General features: G+C 40.6%; 1 protein-coding gene and 1 long non-coding RNA gene across 2 annotated transcripts; one reads left to right on the top strand and one right to left on the bottom strand.

Moving 5' to 3' along the window:
* Positions 1-1,096: 1,096 nt before the first annotated feature.
* On the bottom strand, positions 1,097-18,134 carry LOC132336050 (carbonic anhydrase 2). Its single transcript, XM_059863132.1, has 7 exons — positions 17,974-18,134; positions 17,282-17,479; positions 7,733-7,851; positions 6,219-6,311; positions 5,399-5,461; positions 4,210-4,365; positions 1,097-1,948 (listed from the first exon to the last, which is right to left on the bottom strand). The coding sequence occupies exons 1-7, from the start codon at positions 18,005-18,007 to the stop codon at positions 1,829-1,831; spliced, it is 783 nt and encodes a 260-aa protein (XP_059719115.1). The 5' UTR covers positions 18,008-18,134; the 3' UTR covers positions 1,097-1,828.
* Positions 18,135-18,226: 92 nt separating this feature from the next.
* Positions 18,227-21,847, top strand: LOC132336055 (uncharacterized). The gene is made up of 2 exons (XR_009488798.1): positions 18,227-19,139; positions 19,657-21,847. It is a non-coding gene; the product is annotated as an uncharacterized LOC132336055 (long non-coding RNA).
* Positions 21,848-22,782: the final 935 nt, after the last annotated feature.

Genomic DNA, 22,782 nt, shown 5'->3' with positions numbered 1-22,782 from the left:
TGTGGTTCTATGGTTCTGGCTTACTTCCAGAAAAAGAAAAAAGACCAGTGCTGCCTGGTAGACCACACAGGTAAGACAGAATACAGGCTCTTCCTGTACCCAAATATGTGACCTAGGAACACCAGCTTGCACTGTCTGGCTGAATACAGAAGTACTTCATCCTCAGCAAAGGAAAACATATGGCACTGGCAACATTCCAGGTAAACAGACTTGCACAAACAAGACGATAAATATATGGCTGATGTTGATTGTCTTCACTGTTAGCTATTATTTATGGAGCAACCTTGAAGTGTGATGGAATATAAGATATGAAACTCTTTATTGCAGCAGTGGCTGGAACCTCAAGGGCATTTCCAGGTTTATACCCCAGCCATTAGTTCACATTCTCTATCATGCTCCAGTCTGGATAATTTTTCAGCTCTTTGTGTACCAATGAGATTACCACTTCTCAAGCAGTCTTACTGCCTTGAATTCAGGTTATCATAGTTGTCAAGGTATAGGATTTGAGTTTTAAAATCCATATTTTGGTTTTGGGTTTGTTTTTTTTTGGTGTTTTATTTGTGGGGGGGGTGTAGGATGGTGGGCATTTTACATGCAGAAGCTTCTCAAAGGTTGAGATTTGACACTTTTTTCCGAAGCTCTTTGTATGCATTTCTTCATTTCCATCACACACATTTCAAGATCCAGGTGCCTCAGAACATAGCCTGCCCAACTGATACCTTATAAATTAAAAAGTGATTCCTGATGGGGTAGCAAACTCATAATAAATTAATTTAAAAGCTAGCAACAAAATCTAATGAGCCCATTCTCCAGTAGAATTTTGTTCAAAAGTTTTGTGAGAGCATCTTTCATTATACATTCAGTTTTGAAGAAAATTTATAGTGATTGCTCAAAATTAACACTTCCTTCCACTATCAGACACAAGATACCCAATTAGAGAAAATTTCTTAACATATCCATATAGTCTTACATTTATGTTCAGTGTCACTGAAGCCAATTCTCAAGGTATATGTTTAGTAATTATGTTTAATATGCAACCATATAAACAGATTAGTGACTCCTTAGCAGAATTAAAATAACAGCAGGAAAGCAAAAATAGAAGTATAGATTTATTAGAGAAGTTATCTAAAATACAATATTATTTTCCTTTTTAAATTAGAACTTATATTATTTCAATGAAAAGATATTTTGCTTTATTTCTATGGTAATAACAACTTTTAAAGATAACATTTAATTTAGAACATTTTTAATTAAAAAACCCAACACTACCATTAAGACGTAACTAAGGCTGTTGACAGCACGGGTAAAAATGCAAAATAGTCTCAAAAATATTTACATGTCAGTTTCTTAAAATCTAAGTCTAATTCTAAATATTCATTTTGCTTAACTTTCTCAAAATACCTTTTTTCTCTAAATTATAGCTAGATTCTGTATTCCTGTGCTTCTTACAAAGCTTCAAGTTATCGTTAGTTACGTGTACTATCACACCAGTAGATGAGGTTTCTTAAAATGGCTTATTTTGCTACCACCATATCCTCTCCCAAGTGGCCAACTTACTGTCATACCGAAGTGTCAGTGGCAGTAATAGTCACCAAAAATGCACACAGCCACCCACCCCCTGCCTCCCCCAACCCCACACCTTAAGAACCCTTCCCCATTCGGCCAAGAGCCTTTCACATTTCAATAGCTGGCATTTCAGATGCAGAGCAAAAGAAAGAATGGATCTGGGAGACAAGATGTTGCCTGGGCACACATGGCAAGGTTTGATTTGGGCTTAGCAAAAGGGGCTCCTCACACACAGCAATTCCTAACACTCTCAGCACTGAGGTTACTGGAAGGAGGCTCTGACTTCTCTGCTCTTCAAAGGCTGACATGGGCGCCAGTTGTCCACCATATGGCACACGGGCTCATTCTCAGCATTGAAGCAAAGGCCACGGAGTTTGCACATCTGTGGGAAAAGGCACAAATATCCTCAAATGCATCCTCTCATTTCAGCAGGACTGTTTGAAACTACACATCTTGGGCCTGAAGCAGAGCTCTGACCCAAAGTTTTGCCAGTACTAGTAGCCTAGAGATGGCATCAGCACCCACGGGTCTGCATTTCATCCACACCATTTCCAGCCCTGACATAGCCTCTCCTATCCACAAAATATCCTGGCAAGAACTGTGAAAGTACAAAAAACAAGGACATAGACGCACATTTTCTGAACTCCACAAGCAAAGAGCTGTTTGTCCTTGATCCAGACATGAATTGAAATCCTTTCAGAATCCTCTGCAAGTTATACAGTTTCGGCTGGTTTTTTAAAGTCCACTTGAAATAATAACAATTAAAAATGGCTTTACCCTTGGGTCAAAATAAAGATGTTGAATGAATTCAAATTATCCTGATTTTCAAATGCTGTGAGAGGGGAAAACTGCTTTACATCAACAGGAGCATACAGTATAGTTATAATACTTGTTCTTAAAGTACAGCTGGTGTTTACACAATCTGATGTAACAAAAGCACCTTTATGTCTAAATAGGAATTGCCAAATCTCACAAAAAGATTGTGCCAAAATAATAACCCATCCCAAACATAATCTCACACGGATGGGTAGAAGTGCTAATGAATGTATGTAGGTGGGATACAGGATTTCCTACAAATCAGGTTCTAGACCAGGTTTTTCCACATTCAGGACCAACCAGAACAAAGTTCAGAGCTCAACCTCTGCCAGGAATTGCTGTGTCACACCAAGTGATAGCAGTCTTGCTATCCCCTACTGTTATATTCAGCTTCTTTTCAGCTTTGGAAAACCTAACCACCTTAAACCTTGAATCAATACTCTTATTTATGGGTTCTTGTTTTGATCAGTATGGGAATGAAAAAGCAAACTGCCACACAGTGTGGAAATATTATCGATAACATGGAGGGATGTGTAAGGGAGAAATAAGTGGTAACTTTTACCACTTGTAGGTGGTTGGAGTAGGTAGAGTAGAAAAAACCCACTATTTTGGTGGGTGTGCTCCTGCTTTATAATAAAACTATATTTGCAAATTTTGGATTATCAACAGTAATAGGAATAGTTTGGAGTAGTGTCAATTTTAATGCTCCCTTGCAGTTTATTAAAGACAATCAAACACTGCTATAGTTATTACTTCCAATAGATCTTCTTCATCACATATTCTATCTTTTATTATGTTAACTTCTAAAACAGCTCAGTTGCATTTTCTTTCCTGTCAGAAACCCCCTAGAATTAGGTGCAGGTTGTTAGCATATCTACCATCAACAGAAGATACTTAGGAACTTGAAGTGTAAACTAAAGCCCTTCAGGGCTGTTTTGTATTTATAGGCTCTAGATTCTATTTATATCTCTCAAGCACACAGATCTGAACCCAAAAATGGAATCTTGCCTGTATGTAATTTCATTAATGGATAGTACAGAAAACTGGGGCCAAGTGTGATTTAATCTGCACAAGCTCCTTCCTACTAGGAAGACTATCCTTCTCAGGCTGGTCAGCAGAGTATTTTCTTAGGCAGCAGACTTGTGGAATCTGTAAATTTTGCCTCTTCCAAACAATGGGAGCTTTGTTAGAATCTTCACAAAGCTGCGTAGGATTTCCCAGTCTGTTCTGTGACAAATAACTTGCAAAAAGAGCTCAGTGTCCTGGAAATGCTGGAAAATCAACGGATCAACTACAGCTCTACTGTACACTCTACAACTACTACTCACAGTGTGAGACTGTGGATGCAGCACACATGGTCCCCAGGTGCTTTGTAAACCTGGCCTTTTCAGGGCAAGAACACCCAGAGAGGTAATTGCATGTACAGCAAACCTGCTGATGCTCACAATACATGCTGGACTAACTCTGCATGTGCAAATGGTCCTTTCATGCGTGCCTCAATTTTCCAGATTTTTACCACATGACAGCTCTAACCATGTATCTGGAAAATATCTGATAATTTTTTAGCTTTCCCCCACCACCTTCCCTGGAGTGCTCAAATAGAAGACAGCCTTACATTCTACAGCAAACTACATCCACAGGGAGAAGCAGAGTCCTGTCAAAAGAGGATTACCCCTTCAGACAGATATTTTTGACTCGTGGTGCTAGCTAATACCCTGCACAGCTCTGCACTAACACTGACACTTCATAGATCACCTGGTGGGCTGAACTGAAGCCATCAGGGCAACTCCAGGACACATCTACTGGCACCATCCATTGGAAACCTACCTGCTCAGGGCTCACAGTGATGGGCTCCTTCAGAACGTGCCAGATCACACATTCAAGCAGTGGTGGTGTTGTCAGTGAGCCAGGGTAGGTCCAGTAGTCTCTGCATGCAGGAAGGAGTCCAGTGGGGTCAAAATTTGTAAAGGAAGCTTGCTTTCCCTACAAGGAAGTAAGCAGATGGGCTGATGTCAGGGAGAGAACACATACACACACTAGGACTGCAGCAGAGAGGTTTCCTAGGAAAGCTCCACGTTTGTAGGAAGGCAGAAATGGAATTTGGCATCAAGTGTTGGATGCCAACTCTAGCACCTTTTGGATTAAATACTCTCAGCAATAAATTTCTTACAAGATTTTCAAGATATTGCTTCTCATATCAAATGCTGCATTTATGTTCCTTGGTCTTAGAGATAAGGTTTAACCTTGCCTGAAAAACAATGAGATTGCAGATGCCACGTACACCGATTGCATGGGAAACACAGAAGCTGTGAGACCTGCTGGAGAGCCCATTGCAGTAAGCAGCATTATCCCTTTACCACAAAGGGCACCTGATCAGAAATATGACAGCACGGTCTCATTTTTTACCTTTCCTGTCCACATTTCTCGTTGGCCTTTACCCACTATGAAGGTGCCTAATTACTCACTAAGTACTTTTAGTTTCTCATTACTCAGCACACTAAAATCACACACACTGCACACAATATTTAAGATACAGCAAGACTTTTTTTTCCCTTAAATTATATATCCTGATCAAACTGTTTATCTGAACTCTATCTAGAAACAGCCAAGAGAAGCATGCCCTCTTGGAAAAAGGAAATTTAACCCACAGATGCACAGATGAGGGGAAATTCCTTTTCCATCTTTTGTCACAGACTAGAAAGGGCATCTAGGAATGTAGTTTAGATTAGGAAGATTAATCCTGTTCTATAGGTTTAAATACAGTTAAAAGACAGAGAAATGTAGTCACAAAGATAGGAAATAATCACTGTTTCTAGTACTCCATGCTCTCTACCTCAACTTAATTCCAATCTGTTTTACTTTTATAATTAAAGGAGTACCTGTACTGATAGCAGGAAAGTTTGTTTTACTTTCATATAGGCAGGAGGCTGGGAAGAAGTAAAAAACTCTACTTTCCAAAGAAGATAACATAGCACAGTTGTGATGGGTGTCCATCAGCACAGACAGCAAGTATTACCTTGGTTTGAATGGAGCTCAGAGCATCCACAACCTTCTGCATCTCAGGCTTGGCATTTCCCACCTGTAACACAAACCATAAGAAAATAAAAATCACCATGCATCCTCATGACACCTTCAGTTTTCTGTTACAGTTCTCAAGGAAACTTTTTTCCAGCTGCATTTCATTACATAATAGGAGCAGTACAGTGACTTAAACAGGCTCTGTAAAATCATGCCAGTTGACAGTGAGCACAAACGGGTCAGCCAAGGACATTGGACACAATGAAGCTATTTTCATTTACAGTGTGTGGATTTATTTTTGGACCTAAGCTGTTCTTCTTTTATGGAAGTCACCCTCCTAATAAAATAGTCACCCTCAGTGAGGCCAGGATGGAATACTACATACTGCTGGAGCAGACACCTCCTCCAGCTAGATGTCAAGACAATTCAACTAACACAAAACACAAAACACCCTGGCATTTAACAGTGACAAGAAAATGAAAATAGGTGTTATTTAGGCTGGTCACACTGCAGATTCACACACACAGCTTGGTCACTTATGCACGTCACCTTTCACTGGTAAGGTAGCATCAGCGTCTTGATGAAGGCAAGAATGTTGCTACAGGGCTGCCACAGTGATGGATGGCAGTCATACTCCATGGCCAGTGTCAAATTTTTATAGATAAAGGAAGGTAAGAATTTGGAGCACCACCTAGTTTGCTGTGGATTTGGACGCTACAGGACAATGCTGCCTTATTCTCTATTTTCTGCTCTCAGGCTCTCCCCACAACACAATGAATATGCTGGACAAATCATAAAAAAGAAAAAGTTTAACAAACCTTCATGAAGATGCCCACCACAGCTAAACCATCAGGATGCTTCACAGCTTCAGCAAATTTACCATATTTTACATTCCAGTGAACAATATGGAGCTGGGAGCAAGAAAACAAAGAAGCACTGTAAAGTTGATATTCCATCCAGAATACTTCACAAATAAAGATGCAGGGAAGTAATTTATTAAGAGCAAGATGGTGTTTTACTGCTGAGGTTTGAAAGCTTTTGTGTACAGTTAAGAATTTGTTGAATTATTTATCTACTTTAAAGTTTCATTTATTCAAAGAGATTTCTGTAATGTGTTTTATTTTGCTCCTCACTCCTAGTCCCTGGTGAGTTTTAAAGGCAAGCTGTGGCTGTATCATTCTGCTTTTCATGTGGTGAAACTCCTGTTATCTTCAGCATAAGTTTTTCCCACATACAGCCCACAGGATTTCGATGTAGTATTTTAATGCTATATATCCTGGAGTTCTTACCACACTGACATATATTGCCAGTGTCAGAAGAAGCAGAGAAGACACACTAACTACAGATTTGACTCACAATTTGGAAGTTTAAAAAAAAAAAAAAAAAAAACAGTCCTGCCCTTTACTGGAAAGACTTGGAAAAGAATATGAAATTAATCTCCAGGTCATGTTAGCCAGAATGTTACTTTCTTTTTATTTTTCAAGTTATTTCTAATTTAAGTTCATCAGGCTGTTTCCCCACATCTGCAAATCAAGTTGAACAAGCAATTATGGGACTATGAAAGACAGAAGGCAATTGAAAGTTTCTCAGATAAGACAAAAGCTACTTCCCTCATGAAAAAGCAGCAGAGCCAATGAATTTGTGGGGCAATTTCTTTTATCTCTCAATGCAAATCACAGGTATGTTCCACAAATGTGTATTTGCTAATATATTTTAGAAGTCAGTCACAGAAACCAGAGGAAGATTCCTAAACAGGGGATGAGGAAAGGTGGGATGCAAGGCACTAAAGTCACTCAGTTTCTGTATCAGACTGTCCTGTGGAGTCTTAAGTGGTCTGAGGGACATCCAGAGTCTCAGGGGTATCACAAAGAGTGCCAGACAGGAAGATTGCACTTCACTGTCTGCCCTCTTTACAGCTACCCTTGATTCTTTGCTACCAAAATATGAAAATATCTGCCCCAAAATTTATTCTGCTGCTTTTATAAATACCTCTGATGTTAAAAATTGAAGCTAGGAAAAGGGGATGCGCATGTACAATGTGCTGCAATTTCTCTTTTTTTTTCATAATTTCCAAGAGTCACTGAGAAAGCAGGGGAAAAAAGCAGGTATTATTAATGTGGGGTTTTCTGTTTCTCTTTGACATGAAGTAGCTGAGAAAAGTTACAAGTCTAATGTCGTGCTCTTGCAAGGACTATGTTCTAAGGTGGCATCATACCAAAATTGTCTATAGTAACCATCTCCTACGAAGATTTGTAGTCAAAGTGCTACTGTGGTGGAATACTTAAAAAAACCCCCTCATTATACAAAGAAGACTGGAGAAGGTAAAGCCTACCTCTGCATCATATTTCACACCATCCACGGTGTGCTCAGATCCCTGGCCATCACAGGATCCCCAGTGAATGTGAAACTGCACCAGCCTGTAGACTCCATCCATTGCTCCTCCTTGCACCACTGCAAAGAAAAGACCTTTTATTAGTGACTCACATAATTTTTGTTATCAAGTCTCCCTTCAAACTGAAACATCTATCTCAAGTCTTTTATGTGATTCACAGTTCATTGCATGCTGCCATGCTGCTCCAGATCATCCTCAACGGTACATTACTGCAATACACCAAAATCGATAATAAATGCATAAAAACATAAGTGACTTTACAGTGTGCATCTCATCAGCAACTTAACAGGCATGCTAGTATTACAAGTGATGAGGGAAGATGTAACTTTTCTGTCACCAAATATATTAAAAAAAGCCCCTTGGTGAGAGGCCCATATAGGAACATTGCAAGGAAGTACATTTGAAGACTGAATCATCTTCCATGTACTAATGTAGTCTGTCCTTTCATTTTAGACACTTTATCCATTTAGGCCTTAATCCTGCAAATCCTGTGGCAGATTGGATTGAGTAAAATGTATTTGGTTCCAATTGAAACCTGAACACCTGTTAGCTATGGGTTAGTCTTCTTGCAGGAAGGTAAAGCACTAGGCACAGGACAAGACAGTGCAGAGATGTGAATTCAAATCTCATGTCCTTCCCACTGTGGTAAAAAATGGCGGTGCCTACACAGATGGACTTTTTGGAAATGAGTTGTTTATTTATGCTCTCCATTATCTGGCATTACTCATGCTATGGGACTGCTCTGAGTGAGGTTCCCAGCCACACTTTGAATTATACAAGAGCAAGCTCCCTTATTCTGCTTGTTAGTTTTACCCTTCTACTGCAATTGTGACCAATCAGCACTATGATATGCAGGATGAAGTCCTACCATTAAAAAATGCTCAGGGCACAGACAATGTCTGCTCTAGTGCAGTATAAAGCACAGAACAATAACAAATAGTTCTACTAAATAGAGCTATTGATCTAAGTTATCAGAGAAAGATTTCACACCAGTTTGTGGTTTGGGTGGGGATTTTTTCTTTTTTTTTTTCCCCCCCCAAGCATCTCAAATCCAAATTCAAAATTAAGTCTTTAAGTTGTCAATATTTAAAAGTTTAAAAACAAAAGGTAATTTGAAGTGTTAGATATTTTAAGACACCAATTTCTCTCTATAAATATATATATATGCAATAAAGTGACAGAAGAGTGCTGACATCAGATATTACATGTAAGTGTGCTCTGTGTATGTGCCACAAAATGATTCTGTGGAGTAAAAATGCTTTCCTCTCAGTCTGCAGTTAGTCTAAACACTGGCACAATACGTGCATGTGGGAAAACATGGATCAAATGCTGATTGGAAAAGGTGGCTGCAGGTTTGAAAAAGTCCCATTATATACAAGCATGGACAACATCAGCCATGGATATAAATAATAAGGTGAGGAAGATTTCTCTAAAAATTTGCAATGCATGAAAATTAAGTAAGATTTCTAGAAAATACGTTAGTTTCCACCAGTGCTCCCTATGCATGCAAAATTTGGGTTCAGTGGACAAATCTAGCATTTGCTGAGGGCTCCTTTGGTAAGTATATTTAGAAGTCTCCTAACACATATCTTTATTTGAAAAACATGAATAGATGTTCCACTGCAACCTATGTAATTTCCAAGACTGTAGCCAACAGACCAGGACTTGCCCTACCTATTTCCAAGCTATGTGATCCAAAGAAGAATGTCTACTTAAGGTAATCAAACAGGAACTTAACTTACTCTACTTTTACATCTCCGCATGTGCTATTTGCCAAGAAGCATAACTGTTTCAAGCACAGGGCTACAAGTCTGAGGACTTGTTTCAGAACAGCAGCTGTAGAAGGGCATTAGTTCCTTTTGGAAATGAAGCAACTGGTTGCTGTGTCTTTACAGATAAAAAATAATTTAATGTATACAATATCATGTTTCATTTTAAAATTATGCCATGGAGTTACAATGTTTTGGTTCCTTCAGCTCAGGGTCTTGCTGGCTGTTGCAGGTACAAATGGACGGAGGTTCCACCACTCCTTGGCCTCAGAAAGCACTAGCACAGCACAGGTTAATCTGCCATTATTAATCAATGGAAAGCATGCTGAAAAGCAGAACCATGCAATGGTCTTGAGTTCATTTGCAGTGTTATTTCTCCACACAAAGTTTGCTATAGTCTCAAAACCCCAAAAGATGCAGAAAAAATCCCTTTGCAGTTTTTGCTTACTTTTCTCATTCTGTGGTTCTCAAATCCAGCACTAGCTTATTTTGACTCACAGCAGAGCATTCAAAGAAAGTAATAATTAGATTAGTGTGAATGAATACAAATCCAGCAGGCTTAATTACAGAATGGCCCTCTTTTTCTAGCCTATGTTAAGCAGTTATTTTATTTTTAATACTTCTCAGTCTTTCCAAGAAAGTAAAACTAAACTTAAAAGGCAAAGTAGGAATGATTAAACTGCTATTTTTTTTTTCTGAACAAGCTTTTGAAACCATAGATAAAGGCTACCAGTTTTTGCAATATAAGAGTTCACAGAGAATCAGAACAACATCGATATCAGCAACTTCCCCGTCTTTGTTCCATCTGACAGGAATATCAGCTTGAGGCCACGTTGAAAAAAAGTCCAACCTTTCCATCCCCTCTTTAAAAAGAATGGGGATGTTCAGATCCATATTGGAGCATTTCATCATTAGCTCCCTTACTTTTGAAATCAGTATTAGTGAAAACCATCCTGAAAATACCTATGTAGCTGTGATCCTTTCACATCACAGCTTCAGATGCAGCACTGTCTGAAGACAGCACAAGATGAGCTGAAAAAACATTTTCTCACAGATTCCATTTACTCAAGAGAGTTTACATCATAACCTGGTCATGGGCCCAAGAGGTGACAGTTTGACAGTGCCCTTTCTTCTTTTCCACTTTTGGACACTTATTAGACAAATTTGGAGCTACTTTCCTTAGATTAAGAAATGGTAAATTTTTTCCCATTACCATTCTATCTTCTACCCTTTACTGGAAAAGTTATACTAGTAACATCCAGTAATTATACTCCACTGTTAAATTATCACATACCATAATCTAAATGAGGTGAACACAAGTATTAGCAGCATTTATTCAGGAAAGTCAAATAAGCACACAAACTCTTCCATTTATGTGACTTATACCAACTGTGGGATACAGAAGGTGAAGTTGATTTGGCTCCATTACACTTTCTTGGGATGTCTGAAAACACACAGAAATCAAAGGGTGTTTTACTGTATCTGGTACAGCTGTTTACTGAGGCTACACACCTTCAGCATTCTATTTAAAGGCATGCTGGTGAGCAGTTATCCTTCCAATGCAAAACAGAACAGCCTTGTAAAAAAATACTGTAGACCACTTCATACCTTTTTTCAGGAAGTGGCAGCATCCACATCTAAATTTTTGCAGGAATACAGTGGGAATTCCTGTTATTTAGTTAACTCCTATGGAATGCTCTCTTTATACAGAGGAGAAGACTAATGCATTTCATAAAGCCAATAAACACGTCAAAGGACTAATCAAAATGGAGGAGCTACAAGACTGCTTAATAAGTTAGACTGAATTCTTTCCTGTCATACAAATCAGTGTGACAAGAAAAAATACCACTGTAAAGTTTGTCAATCCGAGAAAAATGCAGATTGAGAAAATGTTCTACAAAGGAGAATCACTGACTACAAAGCTCCTTCCAGGAGCTGAAATAATGGGTCCACTAGAGTACAGTAGATGTCCAAAAGCTCCAGACTTGGAGAATTAATTCTAATTGAGATTTTACCAAATAAAAACCCAGCAGCAGGGTATTTCAAGCATCTACCGTTGAGAACAGCCCTCTCTCACACACACTGCTTTAGCACAAAGAAAACCATGATTTTGTATCAGCCCTCAGTAGACATCTAAATAATATTCTAGGCATATGTTTATGTAAACATGTGTATAGTACATACATTAGTGCTAATATTTGGTGAGCTTTTGTGCGTACACAGACATCTGTACAATGGAAAACAGGACAAAGAGACAAAGCAGATAAAGCATTACTTGAGGCAAGAAAGAAAACCTACTTGAGCACCATGTACTATTAATGACATGAAAGAGGCTCTTATGAGGATGCTCAGGAATTAGCCTTGTGTTCTTATGCAAGGATGGGCTTCCCATCTGACAGACTAGAGTTCAGTTAGGGTGAGCTGTCACTTCTGTGAAAAGTGGAGTACAGAGTCACATTTTGTGAGATGTTTCCTTCCTTCTTTATTTCCTTCTTTATGTTATCTCTTTCAGACATTCCTCCTAGGACATTGTATCATGACAAGCAACAAGAGCAAGACAGCACTGAAGCATCTGACTGTAGGGCTCATATTTGCAGAAAACATCTGTAATGGGTTTCACTATGAGAAAAAAAAAAAAAAAAGGTATATCATGAGGAAAAAAACCCCAAAAAAATCCTACTTTTGACCTTGCTAGAAACTTAGCCTGATAAGGCTACAAGGATGTTCCACAGAGATAGACCAGAATGAAAGAGCTGCCAAAACACAGCAAGTCTGAAGACGTGTGTATCTGCAGCAGGTCAGTGGTTCCAATTCACCTCAGTTGAACTATTTCATCCAGACTGGGCAGCAGCCAGGAAGACTCTGACCTGCTTCAGGATACAGTCATTTAGGTTCTTAACATTCCTCCAGCTCCCTGGGACCAGTAGAGCTTATTTCTCACATAGTCTCTTATACAGGAGTTCTCTGAGAATCCCAAGATGCTGTACTGAGTCTCTGACCAGCCTTCCACCCTCACATTTCACACTATATAGGCTCACAACAACTTTGAGAACCAAGCTGGAAGCATTAAAATTCTCTTGAAAGTATCTACTGATTTAATTTCTAATAGTAATACTTAAATACTAATGCAGTGGCTGCTCACTGTACTGAAAATTCTGTACTGGACAGTGTTCATACTATGCTCAGATCTAATGAAGGACTAGCAAACTCAAGGTGGGAGCATTGCCTCTAAGTACGCAGCAGTCCCTCATGCCTGTAAGTAAATAAACAAATTATCAGCTGAGAAGAGTGGTAATCGTGACATCTGGCACACAGTTTCATTACAGCTTAAAAATAAACTTTTCCAAGTGGCCCCAGCTGATAACAGCTGACTAGTTTCTCCTGGTTTTGCATTAAAAGCGCCTCTAGAGGAGGGATTAGCAAAAGGGAAAGAAGGAAGTTTCCATGATTGTTAAATTCAAAATCCAAGTCAAATTTCTGCTCAGAAATGGCATGTTAACATTAAAAAAAAACAAAATGACCCCCACCAACAAACCAACCCCACGCCAGTGTAAATGAAGATGGATAGTTTTCTGTAAAGAAACTAAGACCTGAAACATGCAGGACTAATCTCATGACCTCTCATCTTCCTTTCCAGTTCCTGGAAATACTGGAACTATTCAAGTCACTTGTTTATTCAGACTTTGCAGCTTCTGGTGATCCCAATTCACAGGAAAAATTACTTAAAGATCACATGCCCTTGAAACCTCTGACTTTTTAGTCAAGCCATGCACAACATTACTTGTGACGTAAGCAGGTGTCTGAATACAGTCCCCTAAATCTATGATCAGTCAGTTCTCTGATTTCTGATTCCAAAGGATCAACACATTCATTGCTTAAGCAATGTGGACCTTCAATGTATGACCCTAAACTGATGACATGTAATATTATTCTGGCATGGTTAATATTGTATCTTTAGATCTGGGAAGACTGAAAATAGACCAGGAGCAGTGACTTTGATTAAGAGATGTGCCTTAAAGACAGCAGACCTACATGTTTCTTCTTCCATTTACCAGCTGAGGTGGAAGTGTAGAAGAAGAGTAACAGGGGCACTATTTTCAAGAAACTCGCTGCCAACTGAGCAGTGCTAATGCACTGGCTTTTCAATCACCACTGTGACAAAATAGATTAGTTTATTTACAGTGAGTCATAATTCAAGACAGCTGAAGTGCATGCATTAATATTTACAATTATAGAAAGAATCAGGTAATATATTGGATTACAACTACTTAAAGACTCTCAAGGGGAGCTAGCATCAAGGCCGAATACAGTATTTTCATTTTCAAGGTCTTCTCATAATTTTTAAGTTCTACTATGACTTAATATTTGCAAAAGTGTCAGATTTACTTGGGACACTGACTTGAATTTCAATACTCTAGCTCAGCAGCAAGGAGAAGGAAACAATTAAGAGACTTAGCCACAAGCATAAATTACCAGCACATTTCATCAAGTCTCCAGAGTTTGACACCATAGTTGCAATTCACTTCTGTCAGATTCTACAACTAAAATATGATATTTTCATATTCTTGTTATAGAATAAATTCATGGCTGATTGACTTCTTTTATAAGCTCATCAAACACTTGATCAGAAAATACAGAATACAGAGACTACGTTGTGAACATCTCACTTGAATTTGAGAAATTCTCAAAGACTCTGGAAAAACTCACACAGAGAACACACTTTAGGCAGGTTACAAAATCTTTCAGGCTCTTGAGGGTTTTTTGAGCAGAGTCATGTCCTGTGGTTTTATGTCTCTGACAGGTCGCTGTCTACTTCTGTCTTTTAAAGTGGGGGAAGTGATATACAAGTCCTTACAGAAGACTGGAATATGCAAAATATGTTTAAAATATGATAAAAGAAGTACCCATAGTGAGACTCCTTTGCTTTAAAGTTCCTGTATTATAGTAACACATCTTATTTTAAGAATTATCGTCATCACTTGCTTCACTCATACATGGAAGGTCTGGTTCCATCATGAGATTGGATGAACCTGAATTCAAAGTTTTATTCCTAGTGACACCTTTATCATAATGACTTCTTGCTGTCAAAATGAAGAAGAAATTTTTGAAATTAAAGAACTTAAAAGATGAATGCCTACAAATACTTTATGTTCCACTACTACTAAAAGACAGTGGACATGAAAATTAAGAAATCAACTGCAAGAACTGAAGGCAAAGACTGACTAAGTAACAACTGAATGGGGAAGCTCAGAGTTCAGTTTCTACATACGAACCCGAGAAAGCATTCGAAAAGGCTCCAGGCATACAAAATAGAAAATACCTATTTCCATTATGCTATTACTACCTGCTTGGAGGTTTTTTTAATAGCAATTGTATATTTTTCATTGTATTATTTATTACCTTATTATTAAATGTTATTTATTATATTTTAAATTGCATTTTGTATATTCAGAAGAGCAGGAGTGATCAAACAGACACTAAGACCTAGAACTGCTGTTCAGTTTGCTTCAGTGCTGTTAGTGATGAGACTGACGGTTCTTAATGAAATGGATCTACTTTGCGTGCAGTTACTCATCTTGAAGATTATTCACAAACAATGATCTTATTACTTCATTTTGTGCCTACTACTACAGATGATTCGTTAACACACATGGGACAGCTCATAGAAACAAGCAATACAGCCTGTGGGAAGTATTTACAGGATATTATTCCATTGTCTTCTGTAAAAGATACCAGCACATCACATAACCTCACATAGCTTCTCCTTGTGATTGTTGTGTGATGTCTAAGCAAGAACTGGGTATTCACATTTGAGTCTCAAATTCAGAATCAAGCAGATACAAGTCAAAGACAGCTCTATTTTGTGTAAGGAAAGTAGGTTACCTAGTTAACCGCATACAAATGAAGCCATTAAGTGTGCTGCCAGGTAGATTCTATGCACTGTAAATTTCAATAGGAAGTCTAGTAGTGAATGATCCACCCTTACCCAGCTTCACAGAAATCTGTTTTGTGGTTTTTGTTTCTTAAGAATAATGATTTTTTGCTTCACTAATAGAGATACTGAGAATATTTCTACTTGCATCTCCTATCCTCCCACTCTGAAAGCTGTGTCACTGCATATTTGTCAAAGGATCCCTGTCACAGATGTTCTGGTTCTGCACTGACTTCTCATAAAGAGCATTCTTACTGCAGACGGTTCTTTAAATTATTTTATGTTCCTGCCGTTTTTTCCTCACAACCTGATTTTCACAGTTCTTTCCAGACTTAGGTACACACCAAGTGAACACAATAGTTTTTCTGCACTGTGGAGACCTGAACCTGATTCCTTTGGGCTCAGTGAGAGCAGGAGTAGACTTGCATGTATCTGGGAAGAAAATCTTTTTTTTTTACTCTGGTTCATTTACCTTATTCTCCATGACACTGTTAGATTGAACATAATGCAGCTCCTTTAGCTTCCCAGTGTTTCAAAAAAATAAAGAGAGATCAGAATACCTTTTTCCTTTCTTTTTTAAAACGGTACAAATATCAACATTGATGCTTTTTGTAAATTATATATGGACCTATGTGTATTTATACAACAGTTAACACTTATATCTGACCACTTAATATTGTCCAGCATAAAAACTATAGTTAAAATACAAAGTCAAATTCTTAGAGCACTGCTGAATGTCTGTTATACTGCTGTATTACATTAGTTACAAAAACCTCGTATTTTTAGTAGGCACAGATCATTTGCTTTCAGCACCATTCTCTAAATGACATGCCCAACAAAACACTTAGGAAAAACAGGACACTTGCTCAAGCAAGTTAAATCAGGCAGTGTATAGAGAAGGCAGTGACTTACAACAGGATTGTTTTTGTTGTCCAAATTAAAAAATAAAGGCACATTCATTGTGGCAGGATGATGACTTTTGCAAATGCAGCCATATGAAAAACTACAACCAAAGACAGCATACAAAAGCCTTGTTGCAAGGACAGCTTGGATTCAGTCTGTCCATCAGAAAGGCTGCTCATTCCAGTAAGGATTACTAAAGTTTTGCAGGATTCTGTGCTTAATTTCGCCACAGAGCACAATGAACAGCAAGACACTGTGGACCCGACTGCCTGCTAGCAAACTTTGTTGGAACGCATCAGAGTCGGACACTTTATGTAGAAAGACCAGCACCAAGAAACGCCGGGGATAATGCTTTTTTTAATTACAAAAGAACAAAGAGGTATTTCCAAATCATTCCTCTGATTCTGTACTAACCTGGGAGCATACTGGCTTCAGAAATATGAAATAATATTTTGATAACCAAAGAAACTATTTCCACTTCAAGTTAACTGTAATCCTTCGCTATTCTAAGGCCATTTTCCCCCTACAATGTATTTTGCCTCTTCTTTTAACCATTTGATCAGTAGCTTATGATAACCTATGCCTAAAATTATTCCTGTCAAATATTTTACTTTTTTTTCTTATCACAGCCAAGCCCTTATCCAGATCCTTCTGATTTATACAAAAATAAACGAATTCACCTCTCTGAAGTTTAGCTGCCTAGACAGCCTTGGTTTTCTTCTAACGGGATCAGTTTCCTGTTTGCTGAATCCTCACCTTACAGAAGCCAGAATATTTTGGTATGTTTTCATCCTTAAAAAACCCTTATCGATATAGTATGCATTTTAGTAAGTTTTAGTAGCAATTTCTGCCATTCCCCTCCTGCACACCAAGGTGAGGTCTCACCTGACTTGTCAGAAGAATCATCAAACTCCACGTTGAAGGAGTGCCCGTTGTTGACGATGCTTCTGGCCGTGCTGGCATCATAACTGAAGCTAAGAGGCTTCAGAGAGGAGTCGTACTTGGCGGACTTGCGGCAGATGTCAATGGGCGACTGGCGCTCTCCATTGGCGATGGGAAAGTGCTCATGCCAGTGAGCGGGTCCTGCGAGACAGCGGAAAGCAACTCAGTGGGAAAAGACACAAAGTTCGGGGGAGAAAAGCAATAACCCTCCCTCTGGAAATCGGGATGTTCGGACGCCAGCATCAGCCTTTAACTGCGTACCACTTGTGAGGGCTGGCGGTAGCGGCAGCAGGGGCGAGCGGAGATCCCACCTGGGCACCGAGGCACCCGCAGCCGCACAGCCTCGGCGGCTGAGGCGGGGCAGTCCTCGGGGACACCCCGTCCTGTGGAGTAGCGCCCGAATTCCCTTCCCGAAGTAAAGGAATGTGAGCAGGGAAGCAGGAGATGCTCCGGCACAGCGTGCGGAGCACTGGACACGCTGCCCGGGCGCAGGTGCATTTCAAGGTTACGAGAAAAAAAGCGCCACCGAGCTCACTGCCGCTCCAAGCAAGGGCTCCGCGGGGCAGCAGCGGGCACGTCCCGGTCGCGGTTCCCGGGGACCTGCCGGCAGGTGTCCTGCACCGCCGGGCACTCACCGTCGTGGCTGCCGTATCCCCAGTGGTGGGACATGGTGCGCGGCCCTGCTCTGCCCGTGGAGGCTGTCACAGCACCGTGGCCCCAGCGCGCTCTCAAGGGCTTTTATAGGCTCCCGCCAACTCCATGCCCTTCTCTGCGGCCAGAGGAGGGGTGGGGAGTGCGGGCGAGGGCGGAGGGAGACTCCGCTGGGGGCGGAGAGAGCGGTCCCTTTATAATCCGCCATCGGCCGCGGAGCTCTTGCGGGCCCGGCGAAGAGCGCCCCCAGCAGGAAGGCGGTGCGGTGCGGCCGCAGGCAGGGAGGGGTGCCGGGCCCGCCGGGTCCCCTGCGCGCTCCCCTCCGCGCTCACCTCCACCCTCCGTCCGCGCATCGCGCACCTGCGGGCGCTGCGCTGCGCGGGCGCTGCGGGGCGCCGTGACCTTGGGAGGTGCCGGCGGCTGGGCCGAGCAGCGCGCTGGGAGCCGGGGCGGGCGGCGGGTGCGAGAGTGCGGTGTGAGAGAGGGAGCGGGTGTGCGTCCGTGTGTCCCTCGGTCTGTGTCTGTGTGTGCGTACGTGCGGGTGCGCGGCGCGGCAGGGCGGTCGGGTGCTGCTCCCTGCCGGGAGCGGAGGGAAAAGAGGGAAGAGGGCAGCCCGGCAGGGCAGTTCGGCCGTGCTGGAGGGTCCTGCAGCCAGGGTTTGTCATAGGTGCCCGGTTTTGGAGGCGGAGATCGGCGGAGTTGGGGAGGGGTGCTGTGGCGGGGCTTCGGGAGATCGGGGACGTCACCGCTTATTGCTCCGTAGTGCGTTTTTTCTGATCGCCTCCTGAGAAGCGGCAGGTCGAGCTGCGTTTACGTGTAATTCTTATCATAGAGGTATTACACACTTAACTGTGAGTGCGGCTCAGCTACCGCTCTCGAGGCTGGATTAGCGAGAACAAAACTGTACAATACATATTTTAGATGTTTTCCTATTGCGCAACGCTCCGGTGTTCTGTGGCAGGACAGGAGGGATCGGACCTTGGCAGCCCTTCCAGCGGCGGCTCCGTTCCGTGTAGTGCCGCCTCCCTCGGCCCGGCGCTGCGGTGGGGCGGGCTGGCCCCGAGAGGCAGCTCCTGCCCAAGTGCGCTTGCAGATGGTCCTGTTCGAAGTCTTCTCTGTGTCTGTCTTTTTCTGCTCGGAGCAGTTTTCGGTATGAAAATGACGTTGTAACTTAACCCCATTTTCTTATTAAGATGGTTTATTCAAATCTGGTTTTAATATTGTTCTGTTGTGGTTTAACCACGGGGGTCTATGTTTTGTTTTCAGTGAGGTCATTGTAAATCTAGAATAACAACACGAGAATGACTTAATCATTTACATTCAGCATTGTAAAATCTGTGTCTTTTGTTTGTATTTGTAAGAGGAGGGAGAAAAGTCTATTTGTGTAATGGGTACTATTGGTAACAGCAAACGGAACCAGCTGGAAATTGCTTACAAAAATTACAGGCATTTCTCAGACCCTTTCAAGTATAAGCAGAAAATATTTAAAGCTTATTAGTGATCAACACAGTGTGTATCCTCACATTTGCATGCTTCATATGGTTTAGTAACCACAAAATGGAAATGTGATGGCAAAACTGTATACACAGAAGTTATTTAGAAATGCCTGGGATGTTAATGCCTAAATGTTACACATTTATTAGTCATTCCTTGTTTGATCATTATAGGTGCTTTGTATCAATCACTTTCCAGTCTGCCAGGCATGCTATCCAGTATATCAACAGTCAGTAAATGCAGGGATACACAAATCCATAAAGGTAGAATCCTTGAAGAAAAAAGGAAAAAACATTCCTTTATGTTGCAAGAAGGAATAAGATTTTGGTACCTTTCAGAAGGTTTCCTTCCATTCAATTTTACTATTGGAAAAATCCATTCAGCCTGATTCTTCTGTACTCTCACAAGTCAAGTTTCCACTGACGTCAACCAGGAGTACCATATAAAGGACAAGTAACAGGATTAAACACGACACAATGTTTGGCATGGTAGGCTTCCTAAAAGATCTTAGGGCTCTTACCAGGGAAATTAAGTCACCAGCATCACCAAGGGACTGGGATTTTTAATTACTTGAATCTTCATTTTCTTATCATAAATAAAATAAATGTGGTGCATGCTAAGCACACAGATATAGCATCCACAAGTAGAAAGTCCAGTGCTCTTAAAATTAAATACCTATTTTTCTTGATCATTCAGCAGTACTTGCAGTTTGAGCCCATGCCAAGGGACTAATGAGAGCCTGGCATTGACTTGGGCTTGTTGATTCCAGCCTTTTTCTTTTCTGTCTCCCACCCGCATCAGACTCCTAATCTGTGACTGTGGCTTTATGGCAGAATGCAGTGCCTCAGGCAGAGCCATAAGCTAGCCCCGAGAGGAAGGTGGGTACTAGAAATGGTACAATTCATAACACTGCACATGGCTGAAGCTGCAAGGCATGTTAGGAACAGCAAAAGGACACAATACACATCAGCTCAGTGCCTGCAGCAGTTCAGGCTTCTCACAGAAATCCAGACTGTGCTCCATGAGGCTGCTCCTCCCTGCCACGGTTGTGATGAGGTCGGTGGAATGACGCACACCAGTGAGGCCTGCTTGCATGTACAGAATGTGTAGGAGCAGCTCCTAAAGCACATGTTCACAAATCCTGTGGCAACAGAGGCATTGTAAATACATCTCAAGCAATACAAATTCAGGGAACAGTTAAGATAATTACTGTAGCCATTTGATTACTCATGATTGACATTAACATTCTGGGTAGAAAAGATGCCAGTGCAATCTTGTCTCCCTTTTCTGTCACTACCAGCACCACATACTGTGAAGGTTTTTAGGAACTAATAAAACCAGATGCTGTTCTTCATCTCTCCTCAATTTCTTCGAGTCAGATCACATTCAAATGTAGTAAACAAATTGGTGTTTCTAGATTTGATGGTACTTTTGAATCATATTAAATACAAACAGAAGCAGCATCAATAGCTACAGTAAGTGCAAACTCTTCACTCACTAAGATACCTCCATGCTATTTATGGTACTCATTCACAGGCAAAGGACAGTACAAAGCCTGTACATCACTTAGGCCCCAGCTGAATTCTGTTTTGAAGTTTCACATGTCACAGAACAGTTGTTGACTCTGTGCACAGGAAGGGCACATCCTGTTTGTGTATGCTTTATGAAATTTCCTGAAATATATTTTTATTGTGATTATTATTACTTGTGAAGCACAGAAAATGTCAGTACAGATGGAAAATGGCACAGATGCTTCCATATCAAAGTCTTTTTTTCCTTGGTAAATTACCAACTTCTAGTAATACTCTGGCTGCAGGAGTGATGACATGCCACACAGGCTGTAACCTGCTAGACATTTTCAGCAGAAATGCATTCAATGATTATGCTGTAAATCTACCTTTTAATTTTCATGGTAGATTTCCAACTCTGAAAATCTAGTTGCATTTTTTTTTAACATTAACAGTCTTCTTACTGTTCAGTGCTGAGCAAGATGCCGAAGAACCTCGTAGTGTTCTGGTTCATTCTAACAATTCTGTGAAAGTTAAATGCAATTATGAAAATAAAAGTAATTTTTGGTCTTCAGTCAGGTTAGAGTTCTTTCTTGTATTACAAAAAGGATGGTTTACTACTAATTTCTAATGAGACACTAATGCAAGTACTAGCAAGGCAAGCTTCATGGCATGTCAGTGCAGTGAAAAAAGCCTGACTGTCTCTCTTGCTGAGTTCTAACTATTGCTGATTCAAGCCACTTCAATGCATTTTGAAATATACATATACACTTTGAAATATACTACAATTAAGTAATCTCTGCTGTAGAAATGAACAAGCTTGACTACATGAATAAACTTTAGTTTCCAGACAAAAGCTATTTGTCACGATTCATTGAAATTACCTCCATGTGATAGAGCCCTGTGCAGTGTAAAATTAATGTCAATAAGGACATTTTAGTTAAGTCCTGCATCCTGCATCTTCTCATACCAGGCTGATGTATTGGTTCACTAGCTGCCATGGTGTTTTGAACTGTCTCACAGCCTGGCCTTTAGGTGTCTGGTCTTTACAGCTTCAGGCGCTATTTCCTTGTGCATGTGATGGTGTGCCTTCCTCCTCATATGAATGTGTCTGTGGTCATCATCCTGACTTCTCACTATGTAACTTTCTGCAAATACACTCCATAATGTTTTGAAAACCTCTGCTGCCTGCAACTGGCATTGTGCCATGTGGTAAACTTACATCACCTCCCACTGGAAGTCTATTACCAGGATGCACATGAGAGTATTGCAAGGCAACAGCGGCAGCAGCAGCTCACCAGTCTGACACAGTACAACACTGCGAATGCAAAGGATTTAAAACTGGTTTATAAAATAATCAAAGTCATCAGCTTCCAGCTGGTCACAGGGAAGTCACTCATTATTCCTCTGCCAAGAGGTTCCATCACCATGTGGAAGATTGAGAAGATAATGTTAACTCGAGAGTTCCTGCCCACCAAGGTCAGCATGTTATAGATTCTTCTTTTAAAAAGTTACTAGCATCCAAAGGTTTCTGCTGATACCCTCAGTAACTTCTGGAAGCAAAAAGTTACATTTGGATAGAACATAAAACATTTTTATTGTACTAGTACACTTACTGATGAAAATGAAAATGTTTCCTCTGCTGAAGTGAAAAATAGTTGATGTACCACAGACTCATATTTGGACTCACCAAATTTTGCCACTTTAGAAACACTAAAATGAGTGTAGTGTGTGTGAGAAGGGAATTCCCAAAAGACAGAACAGAAAGTTCCAAAGTAAACCTCTGCATCT

This window comes from Haemorhous mexicanus, chromosome 1, assembly GCF_027477595.1.
Source record: "Haemorhous mexicanus isolate bHaeMex1 chromosome 1, bHaeMex1.pri, whole genome shotgun sequence".
Classification (NCBI taxonomy): domain Eukaryota; kingdom Metazoa; phylum Chordata; class Aves; order Passeriformes; family Fringillidae; genus Haemorhous; species Haemorhous mexicanus.
This window is presented reverse-complemented; position numbering and strand designations above follow the sequence as displayed.